Source organism: Copadichromis virginalis, linkage group LG1 (genome assembly GCF_057382275.1).
Source record: "Copadichromis virginalis isolate Kocher_CV1m ecotype Utaka linkage group LG1, C_Virginalis_male_GT1.1, whole genome shotgun sequence".
Classification (NCBI taxonomy): domain Eukaryota; kingdom Metazoa; phylum Chordata; class Actinopteri; order Cichliformes; family Cichlidae; genus Copadichromis; species Copadichromis virginalis.
This window is the reverse complement of record NC_140618.1, coordinates 30,461,103-30,487,046: the sequence shown is the minus strand read 5'-3', so window position 1 is coordinate 30,487,046 and position 25,944 is coordinate 30,461,103. Positions and strand designations below refer to the sequence as shown.

General features: G+C 40.6%; 2 protein-coding genes across 4 annotated transcripts in view; one reads left to right on the top strand and one right to left on the bottom strand.

The window, feature by feature from the left end:
• coro2ba (coronin, actin binding protein, 2Ba) overlaps positions 1-17,440 on the top strand; it is a 48,586-nt gene extending 31,146 nt beyond the window's left edge. For both annotated transcript variants that reach the window (XM_085458932.1, XM_085458939.1), the window contains exons 2-12: positions 1,754-1,954; positions 7,145-7,261; positions 9,670-9,819; positions 9,943-10,107; positions 10,269-10,385; positions 10,486-10,590; positions 10,930-11,026; positions 11,388-11,500; positions 11,900-11,990; positions 13,557-13,696; positions 14,308-17,440. In XM_085458932.1, coding sequence (XP_085315058.1) covers positions 1,754-1,954; positions 7,145-7,261; positions 9,670-9,819; positions 9,943-10,107; positions 10,269-10,385; positions 10,486-10,590; positions 10,930-11,026; positions 11,388-11,500; positions 11,900-11,990; positions 13,557-13,696; positions 14,308-14,442 — 1,431 coding nt within the window. In that variant the 3' untranslated portion in view covers positions 14,443-17,440. The remainder of the gene's footprint in view (positions 1-1,753; positions 1,955-7,144; positions 7,262-9,669; positions 9,820-9,942; positions 10,108-10,268; positions 10,386-10,485; positions 10,591-10,929; positions 11,027-11,387; positions 11,501-11,899; positions 11,991-13,556; positions 13,697-14,307) is intronic.
• anp32a (acidic (leucine-rich) nuclear phosphoprotein 32 family, member A) lies at positions 16,298-21,621 on the bottom strand. Of its 2 annotated transcripts, none has more exons than XM_085458960.1 (7): positions 21,426-21,621; positions 19,372-19,521; positions 19,164-19,286; positions 18,860-19,058; positions 18,660-18,775; positions 18,440-18,494; positions 16,298-17,593 (listed from the first exon to the last, which is right to left on the bottom strand). In XM_085458960.1, exons 1-7 carry the CDS (start codon positions 21,477-21,479, stop codon positions 17,529-17,531), a joined length of 762 nt encoding a protein of 253 aa, XP_085315086.1. In that variant the 5' UTR covers positions 21,480-21,621; the 3' UTR covers positions 16,298-17,528. The 2 variants fall into 2 exon arrangements, with proteins under 2 accessions (XP_085315086.1, XP_085315076.1); XM_085458950.1 differs by having other exon boundaries at positions 16,298-17,596; positions 21,426-21,620.
• Positions 21,622-25,944: the final 4,323 nt, after the last annotated feature.

Genomic DNA, 25,944 nt, shown 5'->3' with positions numbered 1-25,944 from the left:
GGAGTAACCCCCCACAGAGGGACAAAAGGACCCCCTGATGATCCTCTAATCGCCTGAGCCAAGGTGTGAAACTGGGTGTGGGTCCCAATCAGCCAGAGTTTCGGGTGTGTTCATTGTGAAACCTGGCCCCACCTTATCATGCAAATTCCTGCAGTCAGATGGCCCAGGATGTGAGTGGGCGTTAAGGCGTCTGGGAAGGGATCTCAAAACTGGATTATAGATGGCAGAGAGTTGGTGTCGTAAACCACCGCCTCTGTTCAAAGATGGTCGCTCACAGTGGACATAGATGGCTTCTTTCACTCCTCTTTCAAACCATCTGTCCTCTCTGTCCAAAATGTGAACGTTGGCATCCTCGAAAGAGTGTCCTTTATCCTTAAGATGCAGATGGACTGCTGAGTCTTGTCCTGTGGAGGTGGCTCTTCTGTGTTGTGCCATGCGCTTGTGAAGTGGCTGTTTGGTCTCTCCAATGTAGAGGTCTGAGCATTCCTCGCTGCACTGTACAGCATACACCACATTGTTAAGTTTGTGTTTTGGCGTTTTGTCTTTCGGGTGAACCAGTTTTTGTCTGAGCGTGTTGCTGGGTCTGAAATACACTGGGATGTCATGGTTGGAGAAAACTCTCCTGAGTTTTTCTGATACACCGGCTACATAGGGGATGACAATGTTGTTGCGTCTGTCCTTCTTATCCTCCCTCGCTGGTGTCTGGTCTTCTTTTCTGTGCCTCTTTGCTGACTTTAAGAACGCCCATTTAGGATAGCCGCACGTTTTGAGTGCTTCCTTTACATATGTGTGTTCCTTCTTTTTTCCTTCAGGCTTAGAGGGAACATGTTCTGCCCGGTGGTGTAGGGTCCTAATTACTCCAAGTTTGTGTTCCAAAGGGTGATGGGAGTCAAAGAGGAGGTACTGGTCCGTGTGTGTGGGCTTCCGGTAAACTTCGATGTTGAGTTTGCCGTTCTCTTCAATGTGCACAGCGCAGTCCAGGAAAGGCAAACAGTTGTCCTTTGTGTCTTCCCTGGTGAACTTGATGTTTTTATCCACAGCGTTAATGTGCGCAGTGAAGGATTCCACTTCTTGTGTCTTGATTTTGACCCAGGTGTCGTCCACATATCTGTACCAGTGGCTGGGTACTCTTCCTTTGAAAGAGCCAAGAGCCTTCCTTTCCACTTCCTCCATGTAAAGGTTGGCTACAATAGGTGACACGGGGGAGCCCATGGCACAGCCATGTTTTTGTCTGTAAAAGCCTTCGTTGTACTTGAAATATGTAGTGGTGAGGCAGAGGTCTAACAGTGTGCAGATCTGATCGGGTGTGAAGTTGGTCCTGTCCTCCAAGGAGCTGTCTTCTTGTAGTCGTTTTCTGACAGTCTCCACTGCCTCCGTGGTGGGTCAATACCATCTTTTTATTTTTTTTAGCTAGAAGTGATCATATTCTACAACAAGGGTAAATGCTAGGTTTTCAACTAATGCTAGCCAACTTCGTCAGAGAACTGCAGCCATAAACAAACACAGATGCATCCCAATTATTAATTTACAAACCAGTACTAGTATTTCACGCAACAAAACTCCAGTGTAGACATCAGACAATCGTTTAGTATAATTAGTCGCAAAACACATCATGTTATTTATCAGATTACTGCCTTCACTAGAACTAGTTTCCTGAAATGTTAGGCTTTTTCTCCCCTGTTTTATATCATTGCGTTTTATAACATCTTTGATTTTTCAGATTGTTTATCTGTGACACATCTCTCTTTTTCAGATGTCATGGCGTCCGACGTACCGAAGCTCCAAGTTTCGAAATGTCTATGGAAAAGTAGCCAACCGGGAGCACTGCTTCGACGGTGTCCCCATCACCAAGAATGTCCATGACAACCACTTCTGTGCCGTCAACTCCAAGTTCCTGGCAGTCGTCACAGAGAGTGCCGGCGGAGGCTCTTTCATTGTTATACCTGTATCCCAGGTAACACTGAATTAGCTCTTTGCTCCTATATCCTTCAGAATAAGAAAAATGAGTAAATTTTACAAAGTCAAACACAAATAATAGCGTGAGTAACTCATAATTAAAGAGAAATTCTTGCAGGATAAATCTGCATTCGTATGCATTTTTTCCTCTTGCTCTGTAAAATTTCTGTTACTTTAATCTTCTTTGACTGCACAGTGAAATCGGCAAGTTGCAGAGCTCTTTCCACACAAATGAAGCACAGTTTAACTGCCACTGCAAAGCCAGAATCTAAGGCCAGCATTGTAACTGGGTTGTGCTGCCAGTAGCACAATATAAAGGCATAGTGATATTGCTTATAAACACTACAAAAGGTTTCTGTTTGCTGGAAAGTTCAAAATTCCTTTTCTTATTATGGGAAAGGGGATTGTGCCTGTTCTCAATGATATTTCATTTCACACTTAGCAAACAGACCGTGCATCACTGCTTTTTGTAGGATATACAGGATGCAACACTAGTCCTGATTTGAGTAGCAACGGTAAATAGCAGCAGTAAGAAAGTGAAAAAGTTAGCTAAGAACATGTGTTCATGTAAATTTTACTGAAAGTTGTTCCCACATATTATGTGTGTTGGTTATTTTGGGTTTGATAAAAAGTTTCTGATGATCATTTTGGGGTCTTCAGTCACATCCCAATTGTTTCCAGCTTTATATCAATTGATAGTGTGTTTGTGTGAGTTCAGTGTAACTTTTCAATAAGGAGATGTTTTAGTTTGAATGTCATTCCCATTTTTAGATGGCTTTGTGGGCCTTACAGAGTGCTTTGCCTCTTTAAGAGAGACCATGCCAAGGTGCTTGCAAAGCTCTTGGCTGCCAAGCAGGGTCAAGTCTGGTTGTTATCAGGCAGTAGAAGCATTCAGTAAGCTGAACAGTTTTGCTGTCCGAAGCAGAGAGACTTCAGCTAGATTTTACGTCACATCATCGTGAGCTAACGTGTTCAGTCATGGAAAAAGACCGCCTGTGTGTGCATGTGGGCGTTTGCTGTTTAGCTTATTAGATACTTGGTGTGAGTCTCTCAGATGATGTCATGCTTTTTATGCATACTCACCCGTCACAGCACTGGCCAGAGGTAATTATGCTTTCTGAGCTGCCGGTTTTGTGAAGGTCACATCTCAGGGGCAACTCTGTTTAATAATGCACTGATAATGTTTTATACAAAATAGGTCGAAGGTTGATTTTTCTGGTGATTATTCAGTGCCTTAACACAGGTAGAGAAGGGGTGATTGTGATCAAGTTTCGCACAAATCTTGGGTCAGTGGTGTAGTTTATTTATTTGAAACATTGTTTTAATGACTGTCAAGGCTCCAACTTTGTTTCCTATTAGAATCTTCTTTTCTGGTCATAAATAAAGCATAAATGTACGTAACACCTGTCATTAAATGTATTTAAGTAGATCTATTATATGAGCCTGGTTATGTGTGAATGTAAAGTGCAGCTGAACTGGTAGACAGAGCCACAGAGTGGTATTTCTAAATAAATCAAGTCCATTGATCGTCAGGTTTGGAAAGTCCAAAGCTGATGATGGCGTTATCACAGAAAACTGAAGCAATCCCTGTTGCCAGGATGCATAACTTTATATACAGATGTATCGAGTACATAATGTGCACATACACTTAATAAGGCGTTTCATGACTTTTGTCCAGTAAAGTTCTGCAGATCTGCTGTTATATAAATAGATAAACTCAAAAATATGGGTTATATACACCATATATATACATAATATGTTTGTATACACTTTTTGTTTTAGGTACACTGTGAAATGTTACATTTAATGGAATCTTTGGTAATCAGTTTACACCAAGCACATTTTCCATAATGTTTAATTATTTGAACAAATAAACCTTTGACTGTATATAATTCAGCTGCTTTTTACTCCAAATAATTGCTTCATTTTTATGAGTGCAGAGAATCATTTTTCAAGTGATTGGTTTTGTCTGTTAATAAAAGTATTTTATTTCCAATAAATTTAATTAGGACAAGATGTTATCATTTTGTTTATCCATGCTGCTTCAGGTAGATTCATTAGAGTCTTTAAAACTGGTGAAGCTGTAGATAACAGTCAGGGGTGTCTTAGAAGTCTGTGCAGCACTGTTTATTTAGGCTTTTCAAGGAAGGATTCAGTGAAACAATAACACAAAAATAAAATGAAAAGACAGAAAGAAAAAAGGTTGCTTCCACACATGGAAAGAGAAAGTCTGACAGATTTCAGTGACTAAAAGAAAGAGCTGAATGTTTTTCAGTCCAGCCAGTCAGTCCAAGAGGAAGTCTCGTGAGTCAGAAAATTCACACACAGTGAGCATCAAAATGAAATGATTATGGCAGCAGTTTTATAGAAACTGTATTTTGTGACAGGAAAGAAATGTTTTTAATTATTAACCTGGGGGAAAATTGCAATAATCTAAATCTTTTGAATCTGAATCTCCAGTAACTATTAAAATCAAACAACCCAAAACTTGTATTTCCCCACTGTACTTTTGCTGCTGTGTGTAAAAACCCAGCCAACAGCTAGAACTTAATAGATTTCTTCCTACAATGAAAGTACTGGACTTGAGCGTTTGCTCAGGTTTCCGCTGAGTGGATAAATTCACAAGTGGCATTTATCATATTCAGCAACAGCACAGCTTCTGTGTGATGGAGGCTGCTGTTTAATGCAGGAAGGCAGACATGAAGTTTATTTTGTGTTTTCAATCTTATTTTACAGGCTTCACCTAAAATAAGGCAGCATATATAAGATGGCACGTGCTGTTGTTTGTATGAAAGGGGCCATTACATGGTTACCACAGGAAAAATAAACTTTTTATTTATTTTTTACTTCTTTACAAAAGGCACCCACGCTATTTCAAAATGAAGCTCTGGCTCCTCTGTTAGATAAACAGACCAATCTGTAGGGGTTTGGCTAATGGTGAGGTATGAGCATGGCAGACATATTATGATGACAGCTGGCGAGACAGCCATATGTTTGCCCCTCAGACAGAGTCGCTAGAAAGTGGATGGACTACTGCTGGCACCACCTGGCACACAGCCTGGCTCTGAAAATGACACACAAGGTCACAAACACCTCTTCATCACCTCAGACAAAGAGGCAATTGCAGTGGGTGTGGTGCGTTGTGAATCAACATACTATTATTCCTATTACTACTGCTTTACTCTGTATGATGCAGCGTGTGGAGGATTTTAATTGGTTGGAATTCATTTCTCTGATAAAGTCATTGAGCTAATATTTTACCAGCAGATATATGCGTAATAGTGATGCATAGATAGATAGGTGTGGTATCTATCTAAGTTAAGCGTGACTCAGCGGGTTCACTTCAGCTGGCTGAGGTGTCGTAAGGCACATGGGAGATGCGCCACAGAGTATACATAAAAATATCAGGTTTATAGAACAGTGTCACCATGGCTGAGTTCGTCCTGTTCTGTTACTGAAACATAATTCCTCGTTCTCATCGGGGGAACCATATTACATTTTGGAAACATGACTCTGTTCGATGTCAGCTGTTAGTATTGCTGCAGTGACAGAGCAGCAGTGGTAAGTTGCATTAGTAAAGATTTATTGGGAATAACAGTTCGATAAATGTCTGCAGCAACCGCAGCGTGGTGCCGCTGGCGTATTGGAGATGCTGGTACCTGGCCAGCACATCTGCTCTTCTCAGAAAGTGCTCATATGTGCCACAGCCTCGGGAAATGACTAAAGACCATCAGGCCTAACGCTTTCCTGTCCGATAAAGTCTAGCGGGTGGTTGCAGCTAACGAGGCTATTTTATGTTATATTAAATTTCATGCGTGGTAGAAAGATAAAAATTGAGGGTGAAATCCAAGCTGTGAAAAGTCTGTTTTATTCATTTTATGTCCTATTATAAATGTAATTCCTTATAATACCCCTTAGAGCCTCTGAACCCTCTCATTCCCAACGGATGTTATGTTCTGTGCAGGTAATTAGTTCCACCCAAATAAGGAGTCCCTCAGATCCTGTTTCATTAATGATGAAAGTTCCCTAATAATAATGTGTCATCAGAACTTATATTGGCACAGCTTGTCATTGTTCTTTGGGGGGTTTTTTTTCAAGGGGAGATTTTATTACCCCAGTGCTCTACATTAATTATGAACTCCTGATGTGCCTGAGTTAGCTGTGTTTATTAAATCGAGTTGCCTTGCTTAGTCATTTCTTCTCTCATGCTGACTGATTGGATGTTCAGCTTCACGGTGGCTGTGTTCTGCCGGAGACTGATTTTGGCTCTTGTTCTTTGATTTGTTTGCAAAGCCCTCACTGTATTGGCAGTGTGTTACCTTGAAACTTACCTTTATTTCCCGGGTTGACTTCCTGCTTTGCTCTTTTTGAGCTGGTTGACTACAGCTAACCAAATTTGGCATTCACACAGACAAAGAATTCTTTAAATCTAAGCTTCACTGTGAATCTTAAAAAAATTTTTTCAATATTTTATCTCCTGTTGTAACAAAATTACATTTATTGTTTTCATTTTGGTGGGAAAGATTTGCAAGGAAATAGCTTGAAATTTCAATTTAATGCATTCTCAAAGATATTTATTATGAAAATTTTGCTAAAGCTTGGCAATGCCTCCAAAATAAGTCTTAAGGGTTCAGCAAGGACCGTGCATGCAGACGCACATGGGATTTCACAGGTGCATGACCCAGTGCTCTTAAGCAAATCTCTAAGGAAATCAGAAAAGAGGTCAGTGGATTGAGTGGACATCAAACATTCATGACATCATGACCGATATGAAGAGCTTCCTGTCATCTGCTGTTATGAGCCAGTGCCCCTCTGTGGACTCTGTAGGTTATTGCAGTAATAATAATAATGTGTCTCGGTTGTCCCTGTACAATAACCGGGTTTGCTTTGCTTTGTTCAGAAGTGATAGAGACATCTCACTGATGTGAGTCTTTCATGTTCACATCAAAAGGAGCAAAGATGAGTTCTGCTCAGTAACATTCTCTAAAAATTTACGCTATTCTTTAATATTGTCTTTAATATTGTCTTTAAAATGTCTTTTGTTTCGACTAAAGTTTTGTGCAATTTGTGATGATTCTGATTCTTTCCAGTAATATTCCTTTATAGTGATGCGATTGCAAACAATACCTCTTCATTTATGCATTGACATACTGTATGCGTTTCATCTGCATGTTGTACGTGCTTTCAGTCTGGCCGCCTGGACTCTCATCACCCGAAAGTGTGCGGCCACAATGGCAACGTGCTGGATATCAAGTGGAACCCTTTCTGTGAAAACATCATAGCGTCCTGCTCCGAGGACACTTCAGTAAGTGATCCACTTTATTCTTTTTAACTCCCATTTTTATGAGTTGATGACTTTTAAGATTCTAAAAAAATTCTCTTGTATGTGCTTAAATGCTGAGGTTGACAGCCACTAGTCCAGAAGGTGAATGGGTCGTCAGTTTAATATGGTCAGAGGCAGAGGTGTGGACTCGAGTCACATGACTTGGACTCGAGTCAGACTCGAGTCATTAATTTTATGACTTTAGACTTGACTTGAAAAAATGTTCTAAGACTTGTGACTTGACTTGGACTTTTACACCAATGACTTGGGACTTGAATTGGACTTGAACCGGTTTACTTGAAAAGACTTGATATTTTACCCCAAATATAAAATTTAACATGCATATTATATAGAGATTGAAAATGTGACGTCATTCACGGGTAGAACCGCAAAGGATTCTGGGAACTCGTGGCAAGCGGTACTAGCGCACGCAGGCTTTCAATTGAAATCAGTCACACAGCGATAAAAAGAAACACAAAAATGTCAAGAAGCTGTTGTATTATTAACTGCAATAGCCGGTCGCATGACAGCCACGGGAAGCCGACGGGTAAAGAGATCGGTTGTTATCGGATTACGTCGTTGAAGAGAAATTGTTCGAGCCATGTTTCCGAAGTAACAAAGACGCGACTGGATTGCAGCCATTCAAAGACCAAATATAACGTCCCAGAACCCTCCAGCTCACAGGTTAGTCTGCTCCAAGCATTTACACAAAGGTCAGTCTGCTGTTGTAGTTAATGCGTCATTTTCATAACATAATTGGTGATATAGGTTACAAGCAAGTCTGTCGCTGAACAGAAATGGTCGCGCTATGCTCCTTTGTTTATTGTGCATAAATAGTGAATTGTCCTGACACAATATTGCGTTTCGCTTCTGTTATTATGGTACACTGACAAAAACATATACTTTTATTCACAGAATAAAACAGTTGTTTTGTATCACTAATTGCCCAGTACGATTACAGCATACAGTATTATTGTCACTGCTACATTTCTGTGATGCTACCAGAAATTATTTCCACTACTAATTAATTACCGTTAAGCTCAAAGGTCCTATTAATAAACGGATAACGAATGTGTATTTATGAAGACTATTTGTGAGACTGGTAAACTTATGATACGTACGATGGTCTTTACTTTCTACACGGTGCATTTCAAGGTCCTGTACCCATCCGTCGGTAAACTGTACCTGGGCTTGTTGCAGTGACCGGAAGTTACTAAACTTCATGAGTGTATGCACTCACTCCAAGAACCGTATGCTTATAAATATGCATATAAATATGCTAAGATGAGATAGCTGACTTCATCTAACTAGCAAATGTTGTCCAGGCTACGTTGGTGATACAGTTTTTTTTTATGTATATGATATTTTTGTCATGCGATTTTAAAGCCGGTCCTACAACCGCATCCAATAATAACATGCAGCTTATCTCAGAACTGTCGGTGAAAATTATTCTTGGAGCTAGGTTTAATTGAGCTGCATTTTAAAGAGGTGCAATTTCACAATTTGTGTATATTTTCTAAGTTCACTATTTTGTCATGTGTTGAGAAAAACACAGATTTAAAAATTACATGGTCTAATATTTACATTTAGCATAACTGCAACATACTTTTTTCTTTTTTTTTTTTTTAAAGACTCGAAAGGACTTGAAATTCAAAATTTCAGACTTGTGACTTGACTCGGACTTTTACACCAGTGACTTGAGACTCGACTCTGACTTGCCTGACATTACTTGAGACTTGACTTGAGACTTGAGGATAAAGACTTGAGACTTGCTTGAGACTTGCAAAACAATGACTTGGTCCCACCTCTGGTCAGAGGTTACTGATTCATACGGTTTGTACTGGACACGCGCTTCTGATCCGATCCTACGGTGTGCTGTTGTTGCTGCTGTGAGGTTTGAAAACGACAAATAGGCAAACATCAGCAGCTTGCTATATTAATGACATTAGGCACAAAACAAAATAGCAATCACTGTTACCCTACAGGCTGTTTTTTCGTGATACATGTACCTGTTACATTACTCTAGTGAATACTGCACAGCATTGGTAGCACTGTGCTCTGTGTAGTACTTTCACATGTTCAAAGATAATCTGATCTGGTCTGACACAGAGCCTCTATCCATAGCAGTAATCCTGTCTAATCCTAATGCAACGGGCTACATTGATAGCTTGTGCTATTTCTGATCAGACGATTTCTAGCTGTGTCCTCCTGATTGTGGTTTAGAGTTCATACTAATGTGTTGTGAAAGCACGCAGTAGTCCTGATAATTTGCTAACAAAAACAGAATAATAAAAATGTCACTTGTTATCATGTTTTGTGAGAATGAGCAAACCTGTAGGTATATTTGTGTATCCAGTAACAACCTCGGTGTGCGTTGGTAAATGTTGCAGGTGCGAGTATGGGAGATCCCAGAGGGCGGCCTGAGGCGCAACATGATGGAAGCAGTGCTGGAGTTGTACGGTCACAGCAGACGGGTGGGTCTGATCGAGTGGCACCCCACCAGCAGCGGCATCCTCTTCAGTGCAGGCTACGACTACAAGGTACAAAAACAACACAGCCACACCCCCAACAACCACAGTTATATCTCTATTTATGATCACTTTAATTGAAGTACAGCAGCCCTCTAACAGCTCCACCAAAACAATTTTTCCCGACTGAGTTAGATCCTCATCTGGAACCTGGAGATAGGCGAGCCGGTGAAAATGATCGACTGCCACACTGACGTCATCCTCAGCATGTCTTTCAATACAGACGGCAGTCTGCTGGCCACCAGCTGCAAAGACAAGAAGCTGCGTGTCATTGAGCCACGCTCCGGGAGAGTCCTTCAGGTGAGGCGGACCTGGCTGATGACGATAAACTGACATGTTTTAGTGGTTTCTGAAAAACGCTCTGCTTTCTACTGTCACAAGAATATTCTGTTAACATATTAGAGTGTTAACTTCCTTGCAAGTGTATGTTGCCTCACTCTCTATGTGTGCTGCTCCATCAGCAAGCCAGCTGCAAGAACCACCGCGTAAACAGAGTTGTGTTCTTGGGCAATATGAAGCGGCTGCTCACCACAGGGTTTTCTCGCTGGAACACTCGGCAGATCGCTCTCTGGGATCAGGTCAGACAACACTTCTCCATACATGCATACAGTGCCACAGCAGGTAGATCAAGTGTGCATGTGTGTTAAAAACAATGTTTGTATACATTGTTATTCCTAGGAGGATTTGTCCATGCCGATGGTGGAGGAGGACATAGACGGGCTCTCAGGACTGTTGTTTCCCTTCTATGATGCTGACACACACATGTTGTATCTGGCAGGCAAGGTCAGCCCCGATGTCCCTACAGTTGTACAAAAGTAGTCTAAAAACTGAACTGTGTTTACCATTCATTTATTGCATATCTAATACATTTTGGATGACTGTGATTGGAATTGATGATTTATTTTTAAGGGGTGTGTGTGTGTGTGTGTGTGTGTGTGTGTGTGTGTGTGTGTGTGTGTGTGTGTGTGTGTGTGTGTGTGTGTGTGTGTTCGTTCAATTTAACTTGAGTAATAAAGGGAAGTCAAAGTCTGAGAAGCATTGCTTGGAAATCTGAGCACAGCAGCAAAAAAGATGTAGCTTCAATTGCTCAGAGGTAATGACCATGTTCTGTTGCTCTGGCAGGGGGACGGCAACATCCGTTACTTTGAAATCACCACAGAGAAGCCGTACATCCAGTACCTAATGGAGTTCCGATCCCCTGCCCCACAGAAAGGACTAGGTAAGCCAGTTGCTGAACAGCAGTATCTGATCTGTCCTGCCAGAGGAGAAAGAGAAATGCTAACCCAGTCATTAACTGTCTTTAGAAACGGAGAGGTGGAATGAATCACTGTGAAAATGAGCTCAGCCCTCAACACTCCTCTAAAAACGGTGTTGCGTAGCTGAAAGGATCGTATTTACTGAAGAAAATAAAAATGAGGTGTCCGAATTGGAAATTTGCTCAAAAAAGCTTAAAGAGCTTCACTAACTTGTCACGCTGCAGCAGGTTGTTTTTGTATCTTGTCGATGAGACAAACAATGAATTCTAGGAAAGGGATGTTGGCAAAACAGCCGTCACCACATGCCTCTTTTCCTGTCTGCAGGTGTGATGCCAAAGCACGGGATGGATGTGGCAGCTTGCGAGGTGTACCGCTTCTACAAACTGGTCACCCTCAAGGGTTTGATTGAGCCCATTTCCATGATTGTGCCAAGAAGGGTGAGTGGGAATGAAATTAGACTCCATTCTGTTATTATCAGTCTCATCTTCAGCAGATGATAACCAGCATTTATTAAGTCAAAAAAGCTGTTAGATTTTAGCCAACACCTCTTGGGAACACTGGACTTATAATACCTTGGTTTGTGATGAATACAAAATCAGAGCAAGAAGAAACAAGAACAGGAATAATTAATCTAATACCATTTATTTGACCTAAGACGTGTGTTTAAAAGCAGACTGGTGAATGAGCATCTCAAAGTCAAAAGGTGGAAAATTATCAAAACCGTATGTAATTCTTTGAGATAAAAACTCTTTACCAAAGACATCCGAACGTTGAGATAATCAGCAGTGCTGAGCAAATGGTTGCTGAGACATCTGAAAATGTTTGTTTGTTTACAGTCAGACACGTACCAGGAGGACATCTACCCCATGACGGCAGGAACAGAACCGGCCCTGTCAGCCAGCGAGTGGCTGAGCGGAATTGATAGAGGTAAGCAACCCGTCAGAGACGCACTTGTCTGGCTTGTTAAACAGCATTTTAATAGGGGAGCGGCATCTTATTCATTTGCTGCAACTGATTTCCATGATGACTTGCATGCAAGGTTGCCTCTAACAAGTAAACAAAGCTAATGTAGATTAATTTACAGCAAACTTCAGTCACTGAGTGTTTTTGTTTTGCTGAATCATGCACTGACAACATGTAGCTTGTGTTATCACCAGCATGGTTAAAAAAAAATCCCCACAGTTGATTTATTTTAATTGATGCAATCCAGTCCAGTTCATTAACATTCAACTTTACTATATTGTGAGCACTACTTCACAGCAATAGTCATCTCAAGCTTCTACAGTAAGAGTATTAGAGAGAAAATCCTCAATAACCCTCTAACTAACAACAGCAGGGCGGTAGAACTCCATTTTAGCAGGAAGAAACTTTAGCTGGTCTCAGCTATCAGCTGGGGTGGGGGAAATGAAAGGAGAGAAATGTGGAAAGATGGTAAACAAAAACAAGATAAAGCACAAACTACAGGACAGAGATGACAAAGTGAATGTTGTGCTTAACAGTGGCATAAAAATGCATTGGGAGTAAGAGAGAAGGGAGTGATGGAGAAGTGATCAGTGCTTCATGGGCAGTCCCCAAAGAACCCGGGCCTATAGCAGCATGGCTAATGGACTGGGTCATCTGATCTGATAACAGTAAAGAGAGTGTCTGCCCTGAACCCAAGCTGGCTCGACAGGAGAGTAGTCAGATAGATGAAGGTGCTACCCCCCATTTTAACTGTTACAACATCTAAGCTCTTCATGTTCATGTTTCATGGAGCTTTAAAATAAGAACTCAAACCAAGTGAACACTAATGCAGTTCACTTCAATTTACGTTTTTTTCATATACTGCCAAATCACCTCAAGGTGCTTTATACTCTAAAGCAGCGCGCACACACACACACACACACACACACACACTCACTCACTCACTCACTCACTCACTCACTCACTCTCAAGCATGAGCAAGTAGGAAGGAAAGTGGGAAGGAAAAACTCCCTTTTAACAGGAAGAAGCCTCCTGCAGAACCAGGCTCAGGGAGGGGCGGGGCCATCTGCCGCAACCAGTTAGAGGTGAGAGGAGGAATACAGGACAAAAGACAAAAGTGAAGGCTCTGCTTCTCATTTTACTTTTAAATATCCTTGGAAGCACAAGCAAGCCGGCAGTCTGGGGGTAAAGTGCACTATTGGGGTGGTATGCTACTGAGAGGTATTAAAGATAAGATGCGGTCTGATTATTCAAGTGAAGAGAAATGAAATTCAGGATGTTAAAAGTATGTTTTGAAAGTCCCGTTCTTTCCTTCTCACATTGTGTTTGCTCTCAGTGGGTTAGGGTTAAATATCTGCATTTGCAAAAATTACCATCCGATTCACAAAACCCACACACCTGCCAATTTTGAAGACGTGCATGGATAAACGGTAGATTCTCTGGTGTTGATCTGTGGACGGCCGAAGCCTCTTGCTGCTTTGTGTTGGTTTTCACAGGGAAAAGTTCATTTTCTCCCTGCTTTTCAAACAGACCCAGTTTTGATGTCCCTGAAGGATGGTTACCACCGGCCAAACCAGGTGGTGTTCAAGGTCCCGGTGAAGGAAAAGAAGAGTGTGGTAGTGAATGGGATCGACCTGCTGGAGAACGTACCACCCAGGACAGAGAACGAGGTGTGTGAAGGATGACAAGTATAATATAAAATAATTGCAGCCTTTAATGGAGTGTAATAACGCTGTAACTGAACCGCAACTTGTTTTTGTTGTACAACTGATTCACTTAAAGTGGATCTCTATACATTTCTTTCCTTTTCTTCTGTATAATAGTTCAAAGTCATCTTTATTACATTATGCATGCATTAACCAAAAAAAATGTGAAACGTGCTATTTTAGCGCTCGCCCTTTGAGTCAGCTTTCTTCTGATTGGCTGCCCTTTGTGAGACTGAAAAGCCTTTGGTGACCTTTTTTTGGATATCCACTGTCATACAGTTTGAATAGTAAAAAAAAAAAAAAAAAAATCAGAAACTAAGCTTTTAGAGCAGTCTGACCTTTTGGCTCATGGGGTCCATGTAGTAGCTTTTTCACAGCTTTCGATCATAAGAGTAGAGCATAATGTACTGGTGCAAATGATTTCAGAAAAAAGCTGAGAATGAACCCAGCCTTACACAACTTGCCATTAAAACCAAATGTTTCGTCCTTCATCCTGCCAATGTCCTCTTTTCCTTGTTTTGAGAGCTGCCGTTGCGCTCATGTTCTTCCACGCGTTTCCCACCTTTTCCACCCAGCTCCTGCGGATGTTCTTCCGGCAGCAGGATGAGCTGCGGCGGCTGAAGGAGGAACTGACCACCAAGGACGTCCGAATACGCCAGCTGGAACTCGAGCTCAACAACCTGAAGAACGTTAGCCCCAACAACGCCTGACCTCTTAGACTCCTGGACTGGCAAAGCCTCGCTTCCTTTGCCCCCCCCCCCACTTCTGACCTCCAACAACCTTCTGAGCCCTTCGCCCTGCTTTTTTGATATATTTCATTATATCATAACTTCATTCTTCCTGCTGTTCCACGTAGTGCACACAATAACATGGTAACCATTGGATAATGTTAACTGATCCAAATACTGCAATATTGCAGTAGTGACAAATACAAGTAATGAGGCATGACAGATCAGGGATTGCTACTTAAGCATTAAATCGCTGATATAGAATGCAGAGAATTTTGGTATTTTCAGTTTTTATAAATGTAAATGATTGATCTAGCAGTGTTATTCCACGCCGCCTAGGTATTCGTCTCACTTTGCCTACCCTCTTGTCCATGTGGCAATGCCTTGATCACCATGCAAAAAAAAAAAAAAAAGTCCTGTACTGACCAAACCACCTCTGAATTGTAATTTTTATGTTGAGGTTAAAACTGGAGAAGACTATTATTGCTCCTATTTTTCTTCCCCAAGGCCTTAGACCCTGCTGCAGACCCAGTTTGCAGCGAGCTGCAACATTATCTCAAAATGGCAGACGAGGAGAGCTTTGCAGACATGGACCATGTTTTTCCCACCGGGCTGCTTATCCCATTACCTACAAACAGTGGCTAGAGATTTACTTTGTCACACTGACACTTAGCTACTCCAGACAGTCTTTCCCCAAGGACAGCACATAGCTCACTTTGTTCAGGTATCTCTTTATTTAAACAATGGGGACGCAGCTGAGGAGACATGGATCCGAGGGAAGCTTTGCTGGCTGTTACTGGTTTTTAGGGCTAATTTTGATGATGGGGTAATGTATATTTGCTTTTTATTTATTATTTGTCACATCTTACCTTTTTAGCTAATAACATGTATATTTCTTAATCCCTTTGTTTTTGTATGACACACTGCGCAAGTAATGATTGTGATGCTTGATAGATTTTGCTGAATGTTTCCGGTGGAAATGGTGCAAGACTTGTGTGAAACAGCACCTTAAAAAGGTATTTCCTATTAGCTCTTTGTCTCCAACAACGTAACTTCAGATAAGTTATGAAGCTATATAATTTCCTACTTTTAAAAGTGCAAACTGGAATAATAACCAACCATTTGACATTTAAACCAAGTATATTACTATTACTGAGAAATGTTTGTCTGTAGCCATGTAATTTTTGCTTTCAAGACGTCAGGTGACGTGCCTCTCCTCCACCCGTACCGACAACACATACAGGAGAAATTTGCGCTGCCTCATTCAGCTTTACATTTGAGAGCATTCGAATTTAATTGGCACTATTTTAAGAGCCGAGCTGGAGAAATTCCACTGCATGCATGACAAGGATGGAAATGGTAAGTTAACAGCGAGTTACGGACTAAAGGTCACAAGTCTTTCCTCATAACATCATCGCAGGCACATAAAGGGCCAAAGCTTCATAGCTTTAGCTAGAGAAGATGAGCCCTTAACAATGAACAATGGTAAATATCTGTGTTAAATAAAAGGCTACAGTGAAAGTAGACAGATCGATGAGCTGCAGTGACAGACAGGAGACAGGTCGAGTAACTGTTTAGTCATGACATTTTTGACCAAACAGTTACTGCTGCAGACTCAAAGTAAACCCCAACTTAGATTTGCTTAGTGTGGTAGCAGTGTACTGTAGATGTATACATACGAGTTCAGTATTGTGGGAAAAAAAGGCATTCTGTAAATTCTTTTCTTGATTTTCCATGTAGAGGATCAAAAATGACAACTGTCATCACTCCCTGGAATTCTGTATACACTTTTTTTTTTTAATATATTAAACTGTGTACAAGGACCACAAACGTCAAACACATATATAAAAGGGATTTATTGAAGTGAATGGAAGGGGAAAAGAAAGAAATCAGCTGATGACAGTGGATTTAACATGTAGTGAAAAAAAAATCACTGAGGTAGGCCAATTTGACCATTGCGTATACTGGAGGAAAACAAAGTCCAAACAGCTGACCATTTTCCAGAGTTTACATTTTGCAACAATAAATTTTCGATGCACATACGTTGTGGCTGTAACCTCCATTTAAATCAAGCACTCCTCTACACCACCAGCACAAAATTCAAGCATTGCCATCTGTGTGTGTGTCACAGAAAAGAACATGGGGGGGGGGGAGCAAAGAAAGCAATGAGCTCTGATGTTTTGTCCTTATGGAAAGATGATGCATACAAAGTTATGTTCAAATTCAAGAAATTTCACACTGCGTATTCTTAGATAAAGCAGCATACATATTTAATATCTTATTACAATTCATAGTTTCACCTCAGTTGTCTGTTCAATGTCTGCCGTCATCAAAGAGAATACAAAAAAATAGATTTGGTCATTATTTACAAGAACACGTAATTTCCGAACTATCAAAGCTGAGGGTTTAAGAGGAGGAGGAGCAGCTTTGACAAGGGCAGACATTTTTTTGCTAGGATTTAAAAATATGTCCCGTGAGGGTCACACTGCGCATGTTCAGACAGAAGTTTCACACCAGGACAGCAGAGAGTATTGGCATACTGGTGACACTACAAACACATAACTTACATTAAAAAGAAAAAAAAAAAAGAAATACAATTAAAAAAATAATAACAATAAGTTTAAGACGAGGAGAGGACAGCCATACATGAATCCAGTAGTTGACTTTAAAATGTATTAGACATGCACTCTTTTTATTTTATTTTTTTTTCCTCCCCTCTTTTTGGGGCGGTCTTAAAATACATCAGAAATTGGTCTTACACAAACAGTGAGGAAACAAAAACGTCTCTCAAAAAGGTTTATATTTGCTATTATTTGATATTACAAAACTGGTGTCCACGAAGCAGTTAAAAGTGGACAGTAAAGACTGGAACACGGGGGTGTCAAAGGTACACAAATGTAACCTTTTCTTTCCCTTCAGGAAAACCCGTCTACCTAACTGGCCAATAACAAAAGAAACCCACTCCTACTGCAATATGAAACTGAGGGGAAAAAATACATGGGGGCTGTTGGGAAGTGACTGGGAGATACAAGTTAAAAACAGTTCACAACTTAGCTTAAAGAAGACTCTCAATCGTCATCATCTTCCTCCCCTTCTTCATCCAGGTCCCTTTTTCTCTTCTGACCTCGCTCTTCTTCTGAGAAATAAGTAAGAAATAAAAGTCACATTTATAAGACAAATACAGCATTACAGATGAAGAAAGCTCCACGTGACCAAAACACATTATCCTTGTCCTCGTTTCACACTTGTCTCCCTGTTTTGTTTGTATCACGCACACATAAGCTCCCTCTGAGGCTCAATATGAAGCCAGCACACAGGGGTGAAAACTGCAAATCATTTGAATGCCCACTAGAGGCTAACTCCCAAAGGATTCACTCCCTATATTTATTTTATTTAACCTTTATTTCTACATTTACAAGAGAGACCCGTTTCCGACAGTATAATGAAATTACAATTAAAGAAAGTAATAATAAAATAGCTTTTGGGGGACAGCTCCATATTTATTTGTACATTACTTTCCATTAACTATAAAATACCTCTGTTTGTGCACAGATAACAATACACTCTGAAATGCACCTTGCTAACAAAGCGTGCTAGCCATAGTGGCAAGGTTTAAGCATTTTTAGCATTAACTTAGCATTCTACAGTCCCAAGCACAGTCATTTCTGGCTCTCCAAAAGACAAGCTTGCAAAAACCATAATACTGAAGATCAAGGCTTCAAAACATGAGTTTACGACCTACAAGGTGCTGTCACTGTGCCTACTCCCATCCTTTATATACCGTCTATGGTTTATACATGGTGTATATATAGTGGACACAGAAACTGTAGCATCTCTCCATGTTAACGCCATGTGTAAAATATCCAAAGGGCATATTTAAATTTGCTAATTCATAAAGGTTAAGAAAAACAAAAGCAGTCCACTATAAAGAATAGCATCAAGCGTGTGCACTTATTATGCATTTGGAGAAGTTGCTCACCTTCGTCATCTTCATCGTCAACCTCTCTGTCATTCAAATCATCCTCCTCTTCCTCCTTTGTTAAAAGACAAGGCAAAGTTAGTGAGATGATTCACTTCCGGGTCTCGCGGAGTTGAAGCCAGAGGACGAGAGGCGGGATTCACCATGGCAACCAGTCTACTAACAAGAGCATTTTTACATAACTATTAGAAAAAGCATATCTCATTTATTCTCATCTCACCTCTCCACTGAGGTCTTCCTCTTCTTCTTCTTCATTCTCCTCTTCTTCATCCTCTCCTTCCTCCTCCTCCTCATCTCCCGGTGCTGCATCTTCATCATACTCCTCATCATCTACATCTGGGTGAAAGTGGTCAGTTAATATAAACGCCAGCATTAGCGTCGCAAAGACATACATGAGACCCGACATAGTCTTGGACATACCATCTTCATCTTCCTCATCATCATCCAAGCCCTCTGCATAGACCTCAGCATCAGAATCGGGTGCTTCTTTGTCATCTTTGTCATACCCATCCAGGTACGTGAGCTGGGGTAATAGCTTGAACACGTTGTCTCTGTATTCGTTCAGGTTTGTCACTTCACAGTTAAACAGATCTAGGCTTTTCAGGGTCCCCAGTTCTTTCTATCAGAACAAAAAACAAACAAAAACAATCCAGTTTGATAAACAACAACGAGCTGTTTTGCATGTTGTGCTTTCCCCCCCCCCCCTCATATTTCTGGGACTCACCAGTGGTTCTATTGTGCTGAGGTCTTTAATCTTGTTGCCACTGAGGTTTAGATGTGTGAGATTGGGGCACTTCTCCGCCAGAACTTCCAACCCTCCTGAGATCCTGTTATCGCTGAGTTCAAGCTGTTGGTCAATTAAATAATCAAAACCTTGCAAAACTTTACAGTCTGAAGCTACAGAGATTTGTCACGTGATGAAAAGCACCCACCTTTTTGAGTTTATTTAGCTTCGGCAAGTGGGCAACTGTCGTCAGACCAACATTGATTGTGCTTAGAAACTCCAGCTCCTCAAACTCGTCTGTTAGACCCTCGATCTTGCCTTCATTTGAGCGACAGTTGTCTAGCACTAGTTCTTTGACCTGAAGCGTAATCAAAAAATTAAAATGGTTAGAATTTGTCAAACTGCAAACATCATAATTGTTAATCCCAATCAACACATTACATTGTTGCTTTGTTACAGCAGTCAGCAATGACAGGAAAAAATGCTAACAAAAAGCAAGCACATACCAAACAACAATCCATACATTTCTGTAAATTCAAGACACATTTTATTTTCATTACTACATTCGTCTTTGACACTTTAGTTAAATTGTATCAACAATATTTGGAATCAGCTCTTAATTGTAAAAAAAAATATATACACATATAAACATTTAAATTGATTTACTTTTACCATTTTTTAAGAAAATAAATAAATAAATCTGAAGAAAATAAACAAACGTCCTCCTACAGATAAACCAGCTCAACACTGGGCGGATGCCACACTTCAGTGTAGCAGCAGCAACAGCGTTAATTTTGGCCCTGCGCACTGATATTTAAATAGTGTGATATGCGGTCACAGGTGGGCTGTTATCGGATATTTCACCTCGGCCTTGAACGTGACTCAGCCAATCAGCAGTGAGGACCAGAACTATAAAAAAAAAAAACAACCAAAAAAAAACCCCACTGTCCATCAGCGGTCATTGTACCGCTGTAAATATCGCGATGCGTTGACTCTTTCCATTACGTAAATATGACATTTATCTCGCTTTTTTGACACATTAGTAAGAAAGCGATAAAGTACGGCTGCCGTGTTTAAAGCGCAATAAGAGACGTGCGCGTGAGCTATGAGCGACGCAGATGCACATTAGTCAAAACAAGCCGGAGCCAAACAGACCTACGAGTCGTGCACAGGGTCATTTGTGAGTAGGAGGGGCCGCTAAAGCCGATTAGATAGCTGCCAGGCAAACGTTTTCATTGTTGCTCGCGCTAAACACTTCCCGATTGGACTGATGGTGTGTATAGACCTCTATTAACACGAAGGTATGATGACTGGTTCGTCGTTTGTGTCGAATGAACGGGATTTCGGTGTATTTCGAATAGCCTTTGTTTCTCGGTAAAATGGCGGCTTGTCCTAGTTCTGGAAAACTAGAGCAACAGCGCGGCTCGACGATTTCCCCCCCTGTTTTCACCGGGGGAGCTGGGACGCCTAAGCTTCGAGAAATCCCGATGAAAACGAGTGAATAGCCACACGACAGTTGATAATGAGTCGGGCGTAGCTCGTTTTTGATCTCTGCGTGGGGTTTTTTCGCGCAGCTTGGTGGCCGCTAACGGTCCACGGTAACGGCACTTTTATTTCGGCCATCTGTGCGCACAGTGACTCCGGATGGAGGTTTGCAGGCTCCCCCAGCGTAAAAAGCTGCTCCCTGCAGACATAAACGACTTGAACCGGACGGTTTGTGCAACTATAGCAGCGGTCTGCAGTTGTAAGGCGATAATTCGAGGCTGTGATCTTTATGCATCACTGATAATGTTCACGACTTTGAGTGCTCGCATCCTCAACGCGCCAAGTGCACGGCTTAAACTGTTTTTTTTTTTTTTAGGTGAACGTATTTCCCAGTCCAAGCATGCACACTGAGCCTCAGACAATGACTAAAAACAAGAATCCCGACAACGCGGGGTTCGTGGATCAAAAGTTACAAATATGGCTTCTCACACTGCTTGCCTTGTTTATACCGCTGGCATTAAAAAAGAAGCTGTGGTGCATTCTCAAACTGCACATTAAAACGTGAAGCTGGAGCCGCACTAAAAAGTTCAAGCAGCGGACCCGCGGAGCACCTGCCCGCTGTAAACACGACGGCAAAAGCAACAATGTGACCCGACGTCCCCCATCATCTTTTTAACTTGGAAGAAACTTTGTATCCCCACGCCAAGGCATCACGCGAAATATTCTCCATTAGCCGAGAGTGAAGCATTATTACAGCGAGCCGCGAGGCCAACTTACGTCTGACGGAGTGCGGTTCCGCAACTCTAGGTGAATTCTTTTCTTCATGTCCATCCTCGAAAGGCTCACCCCGTGATACGATACACACTTTTAATAATTACTGCAAATGCAACTACCACCTCCAGAGCAGGCTGCTGCTGTTCATTCAAACTTGATCCGCTCGGTGGGCGGGAGCACGTTTCAGGATTGTCGTCACCGCCGACCAATGGCACGCGCCAAATAAAGAGGGAACGGATTTACAGACGCGCGGGCCAATGAAGGCGCCCTTATCAAACTGGGTGGGGTTTTGTTGTCTAAGTTTGGTTGTTTGTTAACTTAAGTTTACATGGAAATAGTAATACTGTAATGTTTTTCACTGAATACATGCAGTCGATGCACAACCACCACCCTTAAACCTCCACCTACATCGAAGCCCAGCCCCATACGTTTTGAGGTTTTTTGAAGCTTAATTAATTTTACATTTAATTTATTGTTAAATTTAACTGACATATTAATTGTACAGCTTTTTAATTTTTATCATTTAAAAATGCACACTGTTCCATCCTGCCTCTGTACAAAACAAAAAATATAAATTATTTTAAAAAGTATAGAATAATGACACACTAAAAAATATTTTTTTTCCTCCATAAAACGTCTAACAACTATAAAACAACAACAGCTATTGCATGTAATGTTAGAAAATTTGCCAAAAAAAGTTGACATTGTTATTGTATGCTATGCAAAAACAACTTTAATGACCCATAATATATAAAGAATAACATTTTGATATTAGAACTTACCATTTTTCAAATATTACTGATCCAGAGTGGAGAAGCAAGAATAGATAACCTAATAGTAAAATAACACCAACCGGGTTGAAAGACCTGATTTTTCGCATGTGATAACTGGCATTACTCATGTCTTTTAATAATGCTAAGAGCTCCTTGTGTGGCTTTGAGGTACAGTGGGTCATCCACTAATAACAGGTTGGCCAGCACGTAGACTGATGCCATGAATGCTTTGGAATAAAGGGCTAGATTAATTTAACTATTCTTCTCCAAACAAATAAAATAGCACAGTGCTGAGTTTTTTGGGCAGTCTGAGATCCACTAGGGGTCTTCTTCACAGTTTCACTCAAGTGCTGGCAGGTCATGAGTGCTCTGCGTGTTGCTGTGTGCACCTTTTCCACAAGGGGGAAGCAAAGCCTCAACTGTATATCCAGTGACCACCAGGAGGGTGTTTAAAAAATTTCAGTTAAACTCAATTCAAATTTTTCTTTGTGTTTTTTTAGCAGAAGTAATGGGTAGAACGGATCCTAGCACAATGTGGTGAAAAGTAATGGCTGTTAATATACCACAAACTTCCTGTTAGTTAATTTAATTGTACTTTGAACAGAAAATGATGAAATATATCAGCACAAAGAATGCTTTGTTTCTGCCAAATAAATACATGTCACTGGTTATCAATAAGGAGGAGTGTCCGTCTCTCTTTGCGCCACTGTCTCACTCCATATCCATGAAACTTGTCTGTGATAAATAACCTGCATGCTCATGATAAGGGCAAATGAGAGTAACCGCCAATAACGGAACTGCTGCCTTTTCATTGCCCACGGCACTCTCAGCAGCCCCTAAAACCATCGTCTTTCTCTTCTCTGTTTCGCTCCATTAATGGTGAACAAGTTGCTGTCTAACAGGAATGCTCCTGGTTAACGGAGCTAACCTTAACTACAGGGGACACCAGCCCGCTTTCTATTATAAAGTTGTGAAATTTTGTGACTCACATGTACCCTACAGTTTAATAACAAGATACAGGATGAGATAGTCAATTAAAGCCATTACCAAGTAAAATCATATAGTACAGCTACCTTCTTATATTTGTTGTGTTGGGGGGGCTAGCATACAACCACAAAGAGGCACAAAATAACAAACTATTATGCAGCATTAACCCAAAGAGACAGGAAAACACAAGTTTTGTGATGCAAGTAAACACAAAAGAGATTAAAATGCGGCAACAACTGAAACTGTCACAAACAGAGCTGCATTTTTGTGTGTGTTGGGTGTACTCTGGGTAAGTGTTGGCCTTTGATTTTTGAATTGTGCATCAGTTTTTTCCAGATGAAATATAATTCATTATTCCCTCATCAAAATGTTTTTGATTAGCCTCTTTGGAAAAGTTGGCACCTTTACAAAGGTTTATAATGGTTCTGTGTGACAGTGAGCCCAAGTCTAAGAATTAGCTGGGAGAGGATTGAGGAGATGAATGTAAGAACTCTGCTACTAGAGGGCGACTCTGTGCTTTTTCTCCTGGCACTTTAAACTCTGTGCACATCATATAAACAATCTGTTTACCACCTTTAGGTGTCACATTGAAGTCAAATAGGTGAAAATGGTTTATAAACGAAACAAAAACCATAAAAAGGATGTATTTACAAAAGTATATAAGAGCTTAACAACAACAGATCCTGTCACATACTGCAGAATATTCAAATGAATTTATTAGGCAAATCTGTTCAACTAGTTTTTTGCATTTGGCCTGGTTTTTCAAAAACTGCAAAGTTGAATGTTGAATGTCCACCTTTCATAGTTGTTTGCCTATCCAGCTCAATGGTTTACTGCCAACCCTGGATGGTAGGGTCAGTATGGGTCCGTCCTTGTATCAATGTTTCAGGATAGTGATAGTGATGAAACGGTGTGGAGAATCTTGGCACACTTTTGGCCCCTTTAGTCTCAGTTGAGCAACATTTAAACCACACAGCCTATTTGAGTATTGTTTCTGAGCATGTCAATCTCACTGATGGCTACTTTCAGAGGAAAATGCACCACATCACAAATGTCATATATTCCCAAACTGGTTTCTTCAGCATGACAATGAGTTGTGGCCATCACAGTAATCAGATCTCAATCTAATAGAGCATGTAGAGGAACGGGAGATTTACATCATGAATGCACAGCTGAAAAATCTGTAGAAACTGTGTGACGCCGTCATATAAATATGGAGCAAAATCTCTGAGGAATGTTTCCGGCATCTCGTTGAATCAATGCCACAACTAATTAGCACAGTTCTGTAGGCAAAAGAGGGTCCCAGAGTCACTACTAGCAAGGTGTTCCCAATGAAGTGTCTGGTGAGTGTGTGTTATTAATACATAGTGAAATCAACCAAATTAAGACACAAAGGCAGAAATAATTCTCAAAAATGATCTTGAATAATGAACATTAAATGCTAAGTATTCCCTATGAATGACATTTTCAAAATCTGGTCAAAATTCACCAATATGGTGCTGCAGTAGCGTGGAACAACGCAGCTGGTAAACAAACAAGCAAAAGTAATGGTATCTTGTGCTGAAAATAGTTGTGACTAAAAATCTTGATAGATTTTGAATGACTGATAATTCATGATGATGTGAAAGGAACGTTTTAGTGCTGTTTTACCCAAAATAAAAATGGTTTAAGAGTTTTTAATGGTGGTTTCCAGAATGTACAACAACAGACAATGTTCAAGGCCAGTTTTCCAGAGATCAGGTCAGCATTCAGGTGAGTATTTCCATTTATCCAACACAGGGTTAATGCATCTAGTTTTTCCAAGAGCGGTAAATCTCTGAAAGAGACAGAACAAGACTGGCTCAGGCAGGCACATCAACAGGTTTTCTGCAAGGAGGAAAAAGACAAACACATAAGTATAAAGCACGTGGACATCAGGATAATGGGTGAATTTAAGCAGAGTAGAACCTAATACTGTTTATCTCTGTATGCTTGTTCCAGCAGAGATATCCTGCTGGAGTTTCTCCATTCCCCTGGCTGATGGACACAAGATGTTTCACATCTTGGTCAACTTACCAGAAAAATCACAACATGATATCAATGACAGCTCTCTTCATCAAGTTATCAAGCATAAGAGATTATAAGGACACATATTAAAGTACCCTGGCTTCAACTAAAACATTAGAAATACTCTTTGCTTTCACTTTATTACTCCTGAGTATCTGATATTGGTTTATTTGTAATATCAGCTTGCTCACCAGCATCAGTGGTATTTCAGAAATTGCATTTGTGAAGTCATTTCTAAAATGTTTTTTTCTAAGGCTGAGGCTTTTCAGTTCTTTTTTAGATTGTTAATAAAAATGTATGGCTCATTCAAGTAATACCAAGTGTAGTTAAATCTATAATTTTCTGTCTATAATCAAATTTTAGTGCTTGAACAATCTAACAGCTTCAACTGCACTAAAGAGTAAAACAGTAACATGTGGACTATTAAACATTTGTCTCTCTCTTCTAACTCTCTGTTAGTAAACAATTTAATTCAACAAATTAATTTACTCTGCCTTACAGAAAAATGGTTACAGCGGGATAATTATATTAATTTAAATTAATTAACACCCTCAAGTTGTACTAGGCGTCAGAATCCTTGAAGGACAGGTCAAGGAGGAGTAGCAGCAATCTTCTCCTCCACCTTATTAATCAACCATAGATCCAGACAGAGGTTTAACTCATTTGAAGGCCTGACTCTTAGCCTTTTCCACCCTATTTGGAAAACTCAAAAACCT

Bases quoted from the DNA above. Each gene is read 5' to 3' on its own strand.
- anp32a (XM_085458950.1), bottom strand. From the start codon at position 21,479: ATGGACATGAAGAAAAGAATTCACCTAGAGTTGCGGAACCGCACTCCG. The intron at 19,287-19,371 runs GTGGGTGCTTTT...ATTGACCAACAG, and splicing joins AGCTAAATAAACTCAAAAAG to CTTGAACTCAGCGATAACAG. The intron at 18,495-18,659 runs GTGAGATGAGAA...CTTTTAACAAAG, and splicing joins AGGAAGACCTCAGTGGAGAG to GAGGAAGAGGAGGATGATTT.